The sequence below is a fragment of the Camellia sinensis genome, chromosome 15, assembly GCF_055761805.1.
Source record: "Camellia sinensis isolate YWXY chromosome 15, ASM5576180v1, whole genome shotgun sequence".
Classification (NCBI taxonomy): Eukaryota; Viridiplantae; Streptophyta; class Magnoliopsida; order Ericales; family Theaceae; genus Camellia; species Camellia sinensis.
In genome coordinates, this window is record NC_138975.1 from 45,523,977 (window position 1) to 45,538,132 (window position 14,156).

The 14,156-nt window shown below is 38.9% G+C and overlaps 1 protein-coding gene across 1 annotated transcript; it reads left to right on the top strand.

Moving 5' to 3' along the window:
• The first annotated feature begins 2,320 nt into the window (after positions 1 to 2,320).
• LOC114263335 (monooxygenase 2-like) lies at positions 2,321 to 7,196 on the top strand. Its single transcript, XM_082908711.1, has 5 exons — positions 2,321 to 2,610; positions 4,193 to 4,266; positions 4,353 to 4,515; positions 4,717 to 4,945; positions 6,969 to 7,196. The coding sequence occupies exons 2-5, from the start codon at positions 4,202 to 4,204 to the stop codon at positions 7,013 to 7,015; spliced, it is 504 nt and encodes a 167-aa protein (XP_082764837.1). The 5' UTR covers positions 2,321 to 2,610; positions 4,193 to 4,201; the 3' UTR covers positions 7,016 to 7,196.
• Positions 7,197 to 14,156: the final 6,960 nt, after the last annotated feature.

Genomic DNA, 14,156 nt, shown 5'->3' on the forward strand with positions numbered 1-14,156 from the left:
CAATTTACATAATTAAAAAAATTAGTATCACATTACTCGACTCTTATGTTGGCCCTTTTTTAATTAGAAAATAATGATACACTCTTGTATTTTTTTGCTTGACATCAATATACTTTTATTTATGCTAATGAAAACGTATTTTCACTACAAGAAAAGTAGACCTAAAAGATTGAAGCATTTGCGACAGCACACTTGTCGTCTCAAAAAGTGACCTTGTGCGACGACACAACTTGCTGTCGCGAAAAAGTAGAGTATTTACGATGACAGAAAATGCTGTCTCGAAAAATGAGAGTATTTGCAACGGAAAAAATTACTGTCGTAAAAAAAGAGAGTATTTGCGACGACAAAAATTTTTGTCTCGAAAAATGAGAGTATTTGTGACGGTAGAGATTGCTTTCGCGAAAAAATAGAGTTTTTGCTACAACACCAGCTATAATCGCAAAAAAAAAAGAAGAAGAATTTTTTGCGATTGTAATGGGTCCGTTGCAAAAAAAAAAAAAGGTAAAAAAAATATTATGGGCTTGTTTGGTTTGTTTTTGGGAGAGTAGTTTTTAAAAATTGTTTTGGGGAAAGAGTTAAGAATTTTTTTTGGTTTGTTTGGTTGTGTATTTTGAAAGTAATTTTAGAGTTTGAGAGTTTGGAATGATTTGATATTTTGTTATAATTGAGTAGATGTGTGTGAGAAAAAAAGTGATTGAGAATGAGAGAGGAGAGAGAAAAAGTGATTGATTGATAAGTAAGAGAGAGAAAGTGATTTTGAAAATTGTTTTGGAAAATTTACAAACCAAACAAATTTTCTAAATTTTTTTTCCCAAAATCACTCTAGAAATCCAAACCAAACATAAGACAGTTTCATATATATACAATCACAAAATGATTTGAATAAATGCAACGGTACTTTTCTGTCGCAAATTTTTTTTTTTTAAAAAAAAGACGTTATCTTACTCTTTTGATATAACATTTCTCTTTTCACCTATTTTTTCATCTTCCTGTCTTTCTGTCTCTGTCCTGTCTCTCTTTCTCTTTCTCTCTCTCACTTATCACTTTTCCCTGTCTGTCTGTCTATTTGTCCGTCTCTTTCTCTCTATGCCTCTCGCTCATCTCTTTTCTCTTTATCTCTCTCATTTCTCTTCTCTCTCTGTCTCTCTCGCTCATCTCTCTTCTATCTATCTCTCTTGCTTATCTCTCTTCTCTCGCTCATCTCTCTTCTCTCTCTGTCTGTCTCGCTCATCTCTCTTCTCTCAATCTCTCTCTTACTCATCTCTCTTCTCTGTCTTTTTCTATGTCTCTCTCTCGTTCATCTCTTTTCTCTCTCTTTCTCTCTCTCTTTGTCTATCTCTCGCTCATCTCTTGTTTCTTTCTTTTACCCATTACTTTTCTATCTTTTTTTTTCTCTCTCTGTCTGTCTATATATTTATCTGTCTGTCTCTCCCCCACTGTGTTCACCTTGCTCACTCTCTTCCCCCTCTTCTCTATTTACCGAGCTCCCTCTCGATTTATCGATCCACTACAAGAAAATACACTTTTAGTGACCACTTTGTCTCTCTCTTGCTCATCACTCTGTCTCTGTCTCTATCTATCTTCTCTGTCTGTCTCTCACTCATCTCTCTCTCTCTCACCACCCATCTCCTCTACCACCTTCACCACTACTGCAAATGTCATTCCACTACCACCACTACTACCATTGTTGCCACTCCACCTCTACGACTACCATTACTACCGCTATCGCCACCACTCCACTACCACCACCATTACTATTGCCACTACTACTACCATTACCTCTCCTCCACCACCGCCACTCTATATCCTTTACCACTACCACAACTTCACTACTAATCTCCTTCGCCATCACCACCACCACCACCACCACCACCACCACCACCACCGTCACCTCTTATCCACCACCTTTATCACTACTGCTGCTCCCTTTTCTCTACCACAAAATATTAGTTGCTGATTTTTAGTAACCAAAACAAATGGGCTACAGAAAAATATTTTTCATTAACCACAAAAAATTAACTTTATTTTAACGAAAAATATTTTTCATTAAAATATTATCCCTACTTCTACGAAATAAAAAATAATAAATTTTTATTCATTAAAATAAAAATAAAACAAATAAATTTTCAACCTTATTAACTAAAAAAAATGAAAAGTTAAAAAAAAAATTACTTTAACAAAAAATAAATAAAACGACGTCGTTTGCCTATCCTAACTCTCCTCTTCTTTTCTTCTTTTTCTTTTCGTTTTCTCGTTCTTTCTATCCGAATTCCCCCATTTCCTTTTGTTTCTCACGATCTCAAATCCCCAATCCCCTAAACGAAAAATCCCCAATTTCAAAAATCCCCAATACTATCTCTCTCTCTCTCTCTCTCTCTCGCGACTACAAGCAGCGTCAGTGGCAGCAGTAGCAAGGATGGACGACGGCGAACAGCCAGTGACGATGATGAGCAGCGAGTGACGACGGCTAACAGCGGCAGCAGCAGCGGCGGTGCGACGTCTCAGATACCTTTGCCTATACCTTTGTCGTTGGGTCATTCGCCATGGTCGACATTGGGTCTTTCTCGTTGCTTTGCGAGTGTTTTTTTTGTGTGCTTGTTCTTCTCTTTGGTAAGCCTTCTTCTGTCATGATATACAGAGTTTGGTGGCATTGTTCCCTAATCTGAACAAGGCCATCATCTCTGTAGCACACCACCATTGTATTGAAATAGAAAACTAAGATAAAGCATGATAGATCATAGAAAAATGCAACTAAAGGCTCCCCTTTGACAAGTAAATCCTCTTCCTAACATTCCAACAGATTATTCAAGGCACATAACAAGAAATGGGTCTCTTTCAAAACAAATTAACAAACACATGGAGTGCATGAACAAGTCCACATGGTTCTGCCAAAATATCCCTTGAGAAACCCAGTTGGGTAGGCCAAATATGAAGTTCATATGCTAACAAAAGCACATGAATTGGTTTGTGTGATTTTTTAATTTGATTTTTATTTTATTTTTGATTTGGTATCGATTCAAGTATTCTATGTATTGAATTAAATCAAAACCGATCATTTTAACATATATTGCATTTATAATATATATATATATATATATAAATATAATAAATTATTAATCTCAATTAATGAACCTTATCATTTTTGTTTTTAACTTCAAGGTTCTGGTATTAGTCAAGAGCCCCGACACCTAGTTATAAAAGAGGGGCTAATTTTGATTGAATTTTTTGGCTGCTTAAAGGTGAAGAGATATATGTACATGTTGTCAATTTGTATGCGCGCGCGCGCGCACACACACATATATATATATATATATGTTGGTGGGTTTTCTTATGTGTTGTTTTGCTCTGTGCTTTCCATTTATTTGACTAATTAAACTGTTTATAGAGAGGCAACTGTTGCTTTCCTCTTCTTTTTTTTTTTTTTTTGCTCCCCCTAATATGGAAATTAGGATTGAAATAAGTTTTTATTTTGTTGGTGGATTTTCTTATGTACTGTGATATAGCTATGTCTAATTCCTTTGCGAAAATAATGCAAAAGCTTTACTCTGATTATTTCATAATATTGAGGGTTGGAATCTTTTGTTAAAAGTTTAGCTTTGTTAGAGAGTAATTGCATTGCACAAGTACTAACGCATTATGAATATTGTATTTCCTTATGCCTAGTGTCAATGTGCACAAATAAACAGTGGGATCCACTTTGCAGCTTAAACTTCATATGGTTTTGCTGCCATTAATGCCCTCACATTGTTAACATGTTTCCTTAAATATTGAGGTGTTGACGCCCCCAAAATATTCCAACATATTAATTAAAATTAGAGGCTGCTTGCTTAATGTAATTTGTTGCAATAAGGTAAGTGAATGACATACTTCTGTTGGCATGCTTGAATGCAAATGAGATGCACTTGATGCACAAGAAATATTTCAAGAGTCTAGAAAACAGTGCACATATTGGCAAATTTGGAAGTTTATAGCATTAATCACTTTGGGATGTCATCGAGTCTAGAAATGTTTGAATCATACAAATGGTTTTTATCATTTGTGCTTACTTTGTGTTGGTAAACTTGTCGAGGTTAAATATAAGGATAACTAAAAGCACAAGCATAAGGAGCTTTCTTTCCTTTCCTCTTTCCTTCTTTTTTTTTTTGGGTGTGTCTGTGTATTCTTTTTCTCCTGAACTTTTTCATGGCATCAGCTGTGCAGGATGTCAGTAAAATCAGAAGATGGAATAGAGCTATGCATATTTAGGTTCAAAGACGAAGATAAAAGGTAACAATTCTAGTTATCTCTTTGTTGTTCTTGGTCACAACGAAACACATCAAAATTTTTCTAATAATTACATGATGATGCCATAGCCAAGAGGTTCGTGCTGTGGAGAGGAGGATATTTCTAGAGACTCTTGCCAATCAACTACCACCGGATGCAATTAGTTTTTCCTCAAAATTAGCAAAGATTGAAAGAAGCGAATCAGGTGAAACTTTATTGGAACTCATGAATGGGACAAAGCTATTTGCGAAGGTCAACTTCTTTTCAGTTCATTTAATGCATCTCTCTGTTGAGCCTATTTTAGACATCAACAAAGAGTTTGATCATTAGATTGTATCATAGAAATTGTTTTGTGTCTTAATTTAATTTATGGATATAATACTTTAGATCTTTTTCTTTAACTGTTTGGGCAAAATAATTAAATTCTTGGAGTTCAAAACTTTTTTTCGACAGATTGTGATTGGCTGCGATGGAATCCGCTCTCCAATCGCCAAGTGGATGGGATTCTCAGAGCCCAAGTATGCAGGCCATTGTGCTTTTCGTGGGCTTGCATTCTACCCTGATGGACAACCATATGAACCAAAAGTAAACTACATCTATGGAAAGGGAGTGCGTGGTGGATGTGTTCCAGTTTCTCCAACAAAAGTTTATTGGTTCGTCTGCTTTAACATCTTGGCACCAGGTATAATATAACTCATTTATGCATGAGTTTCTATCATTTATCAATCCCATAACATGGCCTGTTTGGTTTAAGTCTAATGGAATGTTGTTGAGCAACACAATGTCTTGTTTGAGTACATACATCGTATAGGAGGATGGATAAGGCATTCGTTCATCGTGGGCGCTAAAACCTTAGTAGATTGGTAAACTTATTCTGTCATATTGTCTAGGCAATATAATTCAAACATTCAAAACCAAATAGTTTATAGGCATTTGCCCAATTGATTCGTCCAGCAATTTGTTATACTGTTACGTTGGATTGTCACTTGCCATTTCCACCATAGGGTATATGATAAATGTGATGTTAGTTGACATATTCCTTTAGAAGTTCTAATTCACACCACATAATTCTCATCTGGATTGGTATATGCTAGGGCTTGCCTTTACATCTCTGATGATGCAAGTTTGAGTCATGAAAATAAAACTTGGCACACACGAGCGTCTCTGATGATGCAAGTTTAAGAAACTTAGAATTCGAGGTGTTGATGCTCCAAAATCACCAAACGACATCGGATTAGTATGAAACTTGGCACACACGACCTCCTAGGCATGAGAGACTTGTGGGAGAAGATAGGACTTGAATCGGGTTCCCGTTTGGGAGTTAGAACCGGATTTTCGTCTAGGCAAGCTAGTTCCTTAAGAAACTTAGAATTCGAGGTGTTGACGCCCCAAAATCACAAAAGAACATCGGATTATCACGACACTTGGCACACACGACGCTTAGGCATGAGAGACTTGTGGGAGAAGACGAGACTCAAATCGGGTTCCCGGTTTGGGAGTTAGGGCCAGAGGCAAACTATTTCTTTAAGAAACTTAGAATTCGAGGTGTTGACCCCCAAAATCACCCAACGGCGTCGGATTAGCACAATACTTGGCACACATGACCGCCTAGGCACGAGAGACATGTGGTAGAAGACGAGACTCGAATCAGGTTCCCGGTTTGAGAGTTAGAGCCGAATTTCGGTCTAGACAAACTAGTTCCTTAAAAAACTTAGAATTCGAGGTGTTGACACCCAAAAATCACCAAACGGTGTTGGATTAGCACGAAACTTGGCACACATGATCGCTTAGGCACAAGAGACTTGTGTGAGAAGGCGAGACTCGAATCAAGTTCCCGGTTCGAGAGTTAGAGCTGGATTTCAGTCTAGGCAAATTAGTTCCTTAAGAAACTTAGAATTCGAGGTGTTGACGCCCCAAAATCACAAAACGACTTTAGATTAACATGAAACTTGGCACACATGACCGCCTAGGCATGAGAGACTTGTGGGAGAAGACAGGACTCGAATCAGGTTCCTGGTTTGGGAGTTAGAGCCGAATTTTGGTCTAGGCAAACTAGTTCCTTAAGAAATTTAGAATTCTAGGTGTTGATGCCCCAAAATCACCAAACGGCGTCGGATTAGCACGAAACTTGGCACACACGACCGGCTAAGCACGAGAAACTTGTGGGAGAAGACAGGACTCGAATCAGGTTCCTGGTTTGGGAGTTAGAGCTGAATTTTGGTCTAGGCAAACTAGTTCCTTAAGAAATTTAGAATTCTAGGTGTTGATGTCCCAAAATCACCAAACGGCGTCGGATTAGTACGAAACTTGGCACACACGACCAGCTAAGCACGAGAAACTTGTGGGAGAAGACAAGACTCGAATCATGTTCCCGGTTTGGGAGTTAAAACCGAATTTCGATCTAGGCAAATTAGTTCCTTAAGAAACTTTGAATTCAAGGTGTTGACGCCCCAAAATCACCAAACAGCTTTGGATTATCACGAAACTTAGCATACATGACCGCCTAGGCACGAGAGACTTGTGGGAGAAGACGAGACTCGAATCGGGTTCCCGGTTTGGGAGTTAGAGCCAGATTTTGGTATAGGCAAAATTATTTACTTAATTATTTTTGTAATTGTATAGCAGTTAAATTTTTATGTTTTTTTGTAATTAACATATTAACACATAATTATATTGTCATTAATTAATTTTTTTTTTGTTTTCAGATATTTTCCAAGTAGGAGTTTGCTTCTTGTGGAATGCATGCTTGTGAAGAATACGATTAACTTTTGTTTTTGTTACCCACAGAGAATGATGAGGAAAACTTTTGTTTTTAGTTCATGTTTTTTTGAATTGTGAACAACCTTATGTATTTAAATGTTATATATGTATTATGCAACATTATGTAGTGGGGTAATTTTGCTGATTCTAGTTATGAATGCAAGAATATTTTGTATTACGGAGTTATTGTTATTTCTATACAGAAATTTTTATATTATTATGCAATTACTGATATTTTTTTCAATTTTTTTCATTTAATACATGTAATTTGAATATTTTTAATAATTTTATTGCAGTTTTTTTTTTTTTTTTTTTTTTTTCTTTTTTTTATTTTGCGATGGCACCACATCATCGCAAAAAACATTAGAGCTAAAATGTATTTTTTTTTTGGCGACATAGGCAATGTTGTCGCAAAAGAATTTTGGCGACAGAGGTCATGTCGTCGCAAAAAAAAAAAAAAAAAAAAAAAAAATTCACGACAGCATTTTTTTGCCATCTCAAATAAAATTTTAGCGACGGTACAACACTACCGTCGCAAAAAGTCTCAATACATATTATAGGCGATAGTAAAACGCCGTTGCAAAAGTCAACATTTGCCGTCGCAAAAAAAGGCAACGACATCATGTCGTCGCTAAAACGTTTTAGCGATACCCTCTATTGTGACCTGTTGTGACCTTCCCTTTGTCGTCGCTAAAAGTCATTTGCTGTCGTTAAAAGTTTTTTGAGACGGCATTAGGAGTATTAGCGACATCATTTTGCCGTCGTGAAAAATTAAAATTTTTGTAGTGTTTTTAAAGTTTTATTTATTATGATTTTTTTTTTTTTAACAATTTGTTACTCCTTGTTGGAGTGAAACAAAATTTTGCCCTAACAATATACAAGCAAGAATGTATAAATAGCCTTAATTCTCTTGTCATTTGAAAGAAATTTGCCCCCCCTTTATATATATATATATAAATAGCACATATATATATATATATATATAAATAGCACATGTCATGTTTTTATAAGAAAAATTATATAAATTCATTCAATTCAATGAATTAATTTCAACCAATATTAAGTGATCATTTTTCTTAAAAAAATTTAATTGGCATTATCAATTAGACTAAATTGACATAAAATTTAAAATTAAGACTCAAAATCAAACTAATTAAAATTATAAATATCAAATGAATTCATATATATATATATATATATATTTTTTTAATTTTTTGAGAAAATATCATTTTGCCTCCCAAACTTTTACGCATTTTTTAATTTGACCCCAAGACTTCGTATAATATCAATTTGCCCTCCAAACTTTTCAAATTTTGATCAATTTAGCTCAAGCCATCACATTCCGTCTACAATTGAACGGAATGTGATGAGTTTTCCCCCTAAACTATTATTTGGAAGGAATATAAAAGGGCATTGCTTACAGAAAGAGTTGGTGTGATAAACGGTTGAACTAAGGTTTTCAAATTTAGTTCTTGGGATCAAAATCAAGTTTAGGGTTTTCAAATTTAGGGTTTTCAGTCTATTTCTTGGGATCAAAAACAAATTTAGGGTTTTCAAATTCCTCACACCAAATCGAAATCGAAGTTCATCATTCAACGAAGGTCACAAACTAACATTGAATGATGGGTTGGGTTTGAAGAGAGAAGGATGTCAATCAAAGAAATGGAGCACCTATTTATGGTATTTACTTTTAATATTTGTTTATTTTTTCATTTAAAGATTATTAAAAATCGATATGTGATAGAATGCTAATTTGATTTGCCATTTTTTTACATAAATCTTTACTGTTTGTCTTTGAAATGGATTTGTTTTGTAACGCTCCAAAGAAATTAACACAAATAGACTCATTATTAGGGGTGTAATTTTGGCCTGCGACCCGTGGGCGGCCTGAAGCCCGCCCGCCCGCCCGCCGCCCGAGGTGGGCCCGGCCTGTTAAGGCCCGTTTAGGCCCGAGCCCAAGCCCAACCTGAGGCCTTGGGCTAGGGCCTAGGCCATCGTTTTGAAGTCTGGCTCGGCCCATAGGCCCGACCTGCTTGGCTCAGCCCGTGGCCCGCTCAAAAGCCTGGCCCGCCCGACCCACTCGAGGCCTAGTGTTATTTTTAATGAAAAATAATAAAATTTTGGTAGAAAAAATTTAAAAAAATAAAAAAAATTGTTTAGGCCCGTCCAAGCCCGCCCAAAACCTGAGACCAGGGGCCCGGCTGACTAGCCCGCCCATAGCTCGAATACCCCTGGGCCTAGTTTTTTTGGCCCATGGGCCGGGCCGGGCCAGCCTGATTTTTTGGCAAAAGCCCGCAAGGCCCGACATGGGCCGGGCCTGAGCCCGGATGGGTCAGGCTGGGCCAAAATTACACCCTTACTCATTATCTTCCAACAACATAATCTTGTTTTCCAAATTAATAGCTTCCATTGCTTAAAGTATACAGAATATAAAACCTCATCATTAACATCATCACCAATCTCTAACATTTGTATTCATTAAACTTTAGAGATTTACAAAAAAATACTTTACGTGGATTATACATTCAACATTCCTAGAATATGAATCTATAACATGTGGCACAATAAGTCAAGTACAATTCAATGCCCTCATGGGCTACAAATTCCAAGGCTTAAGCCCGGTTACACAAAAATAATTTTCGAACCCAAACATGTAAAAGTCTTGGCTTGTCAAAAATAATTACAACAAAAGAAAAGAGCCTTCTGCTCTCAAAATATATCCCACGCCTTTAACTCGGCGGGATCACCACATCCTTTCCTGTACAAAATCTCATAGAGTAAGCACAAAGCCTGGTATGAAGATCTTAACAAAGTATATACATTTTGTGTGTGTCAATTTCAGACCACACTGCCAAATTAGTACTTAGCTGGAGAGCACTGGCAGAATAGATTGAGCTCGAACGACCTGCACAAAAAGAAGAGATTTTGACGGCGGGTCGTCCACCCGGGGGCACTCCGATGATCAAGTCAGTTATCTCTCAAAGATAGCCAAAATGCTTAACTCACTATTTAGAATATAAATTGCGTACCTTAGACCCATGGGGGTGCCTCTCTTTTATAGCTAACACAATCCTAGTCCCAATAGAAGGCTAGCTTCAATGGACTTAGGATTACTGCTAATCTTGGACTCTCAGTAGGATTGGGATAAACTCTCTAAGAGTTTTATCTATATCCAAACTGAAGTCTTCTCCCATTCTAGGATTCTTGTCCCTTATCCGCTTATCCTGGATTCTGATATTCTCGTAGATAACCTTGGCCTATCCGAGATCACCTCGGCGTTATGACCAGGACACGTGGCATCTCGGCTGACACTTCGGCGTCACCTTGGCCACGTGTTGGCACTCAAAAATTATGTCCCCACAACTGCCTCCTAGGTTCTATTACCTCGTCATCCTGAGGTGATGGAACCTATATTCTTTCTTCCATTTAGAACGTTGGCTAAGATCACTTTATTCGTTCATTACCGTGCTCATAATACGTCGGCTCAATATGACCAAAAACTTACAGTCTGCTTTCACCAATGCCTCAAAATCATTAACCAAGTTTGTTCAAGTTTCTCAGCTGAGATCATCCTCCAAGCCGAGGTTCTACTTCGTTAGATCGAGAATTCTAAGAGCTTCAACACGCGTATGAGCTGTCACGCATGACTATTCAACCGTTCTTGCCATGCGTCTCTCTCTCTTTGGGCCGTACTTGACACGCGCCACTAAATCGAATTGCTCTTGCGTGCGCCGTTTGACACATACATCGTTTTAGGCACATTAATTGCCTTTTTGCCGCCGTTTTTGTGTTTCAACAAAACTTCCTTCCTCTCTCAGTTTTTTCACTTTACACCATTGTTTCTGAAGCTTTTTCTCTCTCTAACTTTTTCTCCTAAATCTGCCATTGTCGTTTTCACGAGGCTTTTTGCAACCAACTTCGCTTTCCCCCTCCGGCGAGGATTTTTGCCGCACTTCTCCGGTTGTTGCCACCGTCTGATCTCGACGACCCTAATCTTCCCTTGTAAGTTACTGTTCCTTCGTTTCATTTTTTTCCCCCTTAAACTGTTACATCTGTATACTGCAATTGCAACGTCATTCATATTTGTATTTTGAATCCAACCATGTATTCGGAGCATATTTATCTCATGATTTTGCTTTTTGCCCAAACCGATCTTTAATATACACAATACCCACATACTTGTTCATTCTACCATTGTTCTTGGCCTTGCACCTGCACACACTCTGTCACAGTGTTCTTGATGATTCACCACTATTCTTGATTCTGAATCATTGCTATTGTTTGTGTTTTCTGTATTTTCTCCATATTCTTTCCTTCAATCTCTATTTGCTTAGACTTAGGTTTGAGATTTGCCATAGAACACACGAATCTTAGGGAAAAAATGAAACAAACTTCACTTTACATCGCAAAAAATCTTTACCCCAGCACTTGTTTAGGTTTTGCTGAGGTTTTTTGAGCCTTTACAGAACACTTTATTTCCAAATTATACACCTTCCCCCTTGGCCGACGTCATGGGTATGTGGAAACATCGGGAAGATACCCCAACCAAGTTGGGATATTTTAGGCAAGAGTTTTCCATCCCCGCCGACGTCCATCTGAGGTTGGCTGAGGAGGATGACTCCATCATGCCCACAATCGATTCTATGCCCTTCCCCGTTATAGCTTTCATAGAGTGCGGACTTAGGCTCCCACTCGACATCCTTTTTCGAGAAATCCTTCATTACTATAAATTGAACCCAATGCAGCGTTCCATCAACTCTTACTGAGTTATCAACGGTATAATAGCCTTAGCCAAACAAGAGAATGCTAGGGTAACTTTAGCCAATATCCAGTATTGCTATACCACGTGTGACCTTAAATTAGAAAAAGGCTATATCTACTATCTTAAATCGAGGTCTACAGAGTACAAAATTGTTGCCGACCTCCCAGACTTCAACAAGGGAGCCAGGGACGATTACTTCATTGTCTCAGGGAGCTGGGAGTTCGCTCCAGATGATGACCTCCACCTCTACCCTCTTAGTCGAACAGTTATCGTTGAGGGTAATAGTAAGAGCCTAGTGTCAGTACTTGTTTTTCAAAGTCTTCAATACTTTGTTTTTTATACGTTCTAACATTTGTTTTCCTTGCAGCTCTTCCCCAGTCGGCAAAGGATTTCCACAAGTCCTTTTTCCCGAGCAAAGGCTTGAAAAAGTTGTTAGACCTGCCAGTTCACAAGCGAAAGGCCCCCCTACTGCTCAACTTCATCCCCACTTACAAGTCAGTTTTTCCCGACGTTCCAAATAAGAAGAAGAGTCAATCTCCTCCGTCCGCCACTACTCCTTCCACAGCTTCATCATCTCGGCCAGATCAGGGGTCAACCTCTGATCCAGCAGAGCAGCTATCTACTTCGGCTCCACAACTGATCCCACCATCTCAACGCCGTCGACGACGCTGACCTGTTTTCGTTGCTGAGATGGGCCGCAAGAAAGCAGTTGCTGAAGATCTCTTGGCCGACATTCCTATCACCGTTGATGCTCAACCAGCACCATTTCAGCCTCAATCGAAGCTGAAACAAAAAAAACTGAAGAAGGCTCAGCCAAAGGCAACGGTGACTCAGATTGATACTGAGGACACCTTGCCAATTTCAAAATCGGCTGGGAATAAAAAGACCATTTCCGTCGCCGAGAAGAGGCCCGCCGAGGTCGAACCATCCCAATTCACTCGGTCAAAAAGGCCAAGGTCTGAATCGGCCACAACCTCGGGGCCAATGAAGCCAGATGCCCCATGGGCCCCTCCGATCACCATTGATGACAAGCCGGTCAGAGCTGGCGACAGTGTGACTGATCTCGAAGTCGGCGTTATCCTTTCCACGGCTTTGCTCCTTCCAAACGATCTTAACCGAAATGCCGAGATGAGCGAGTATGAAAACTTTGCTCTGATGCTCCAGCATTCTGTTCAAGTAAGTCTCTTACACTTGGTATTTTTCTTTCTCTATTCTTTCATATTTTTAGAACTTTTACTAACTTTTGTTCTATCCATTTTCTTTCAGGCGATCCAGCACGCCCACTCCTTCTCAATGCAATCTTTTGAAATAAGGAAGGAGTTGGCCGACAAGATCAGGAAGGACTTTGGTTTGCAGAAGACCCTCAAAAAGACCGAGGGAAAAATGAAGGCTTTGGCCGACCAGGCCCAGGCAGCCATTAAAGCCAAAGACGAGGCCAAGGAAAAAGTTGATGCTGCCGAGGCTATTGCCAAGGTCCTCACGACTGAAAAGAAAGAGGCCGAGACAAAGATGGCCGAGGCCCAAAAAGAACTACAAGATGCCTTGGCCACAAAAGCTACCGAGATCAAGGCCGCAGATGAAAAGGCGTACAATGAGGGGGTGGCCGATGTCATGGCGGACTACAAAAAGCAAGTGAAGCAGGCATGCAACAAGAGTTTCACCATTGGTTGGATGGCTGCCCTAAAAAAGCTTGATGTCCCCAAGGACTCCCACTTCAAGAATGCCAACGTCCTTCCCCTTCTATTTCTCTCTATTCTAAGCCAATCTGAAGACGATTCTAAGTCTGAGGATGAAGCTTTGGTGAGGAAGAAAAAGGATGCTGAGACTACTGGGGCCAAGTCCCCTACTCTGAATGAGCAAGTCTTGGACTTGACTCAGGATGAGGAGGGTGAGGGGGTCTCCAAAGACGCTACTCCTGAGAAGACAACATCGGACGTGCCCATTGCCGACAAGAGCATCGACTAGACTCTCAAAGAGATCGATGCCAAGCTCGTTGCTGAGAAAGACGCCGAGAATAATTCTCAAATGTCTTCGGAGCCCCATCTTATTGCTGATGCCCAATAGTTTTTTTTGCTTTGTACTTAGTAATTTGTCTTACTTTTTGAATCAATGTAAGCTTGGATTTGGCCGAAGTGCCACTTTTGTAATTTCTAAACAACTACCCTTTTGGCAGGCCGAAGTGCCCTATTCTTTTTAAACTGATTCTTCTGAATGCAAGTACAATTTCATTTGTATGACTCTTGTATGATTCTGTACTTAGAATAATTTTGCATGCTTTCAAGCGTACACCTTATCTGTGTAATTTTCTCAGGGTGATATACCTTGGTTATATAAACCAATGGTTTACCTCGGCAGTACACAAGTACTTCTT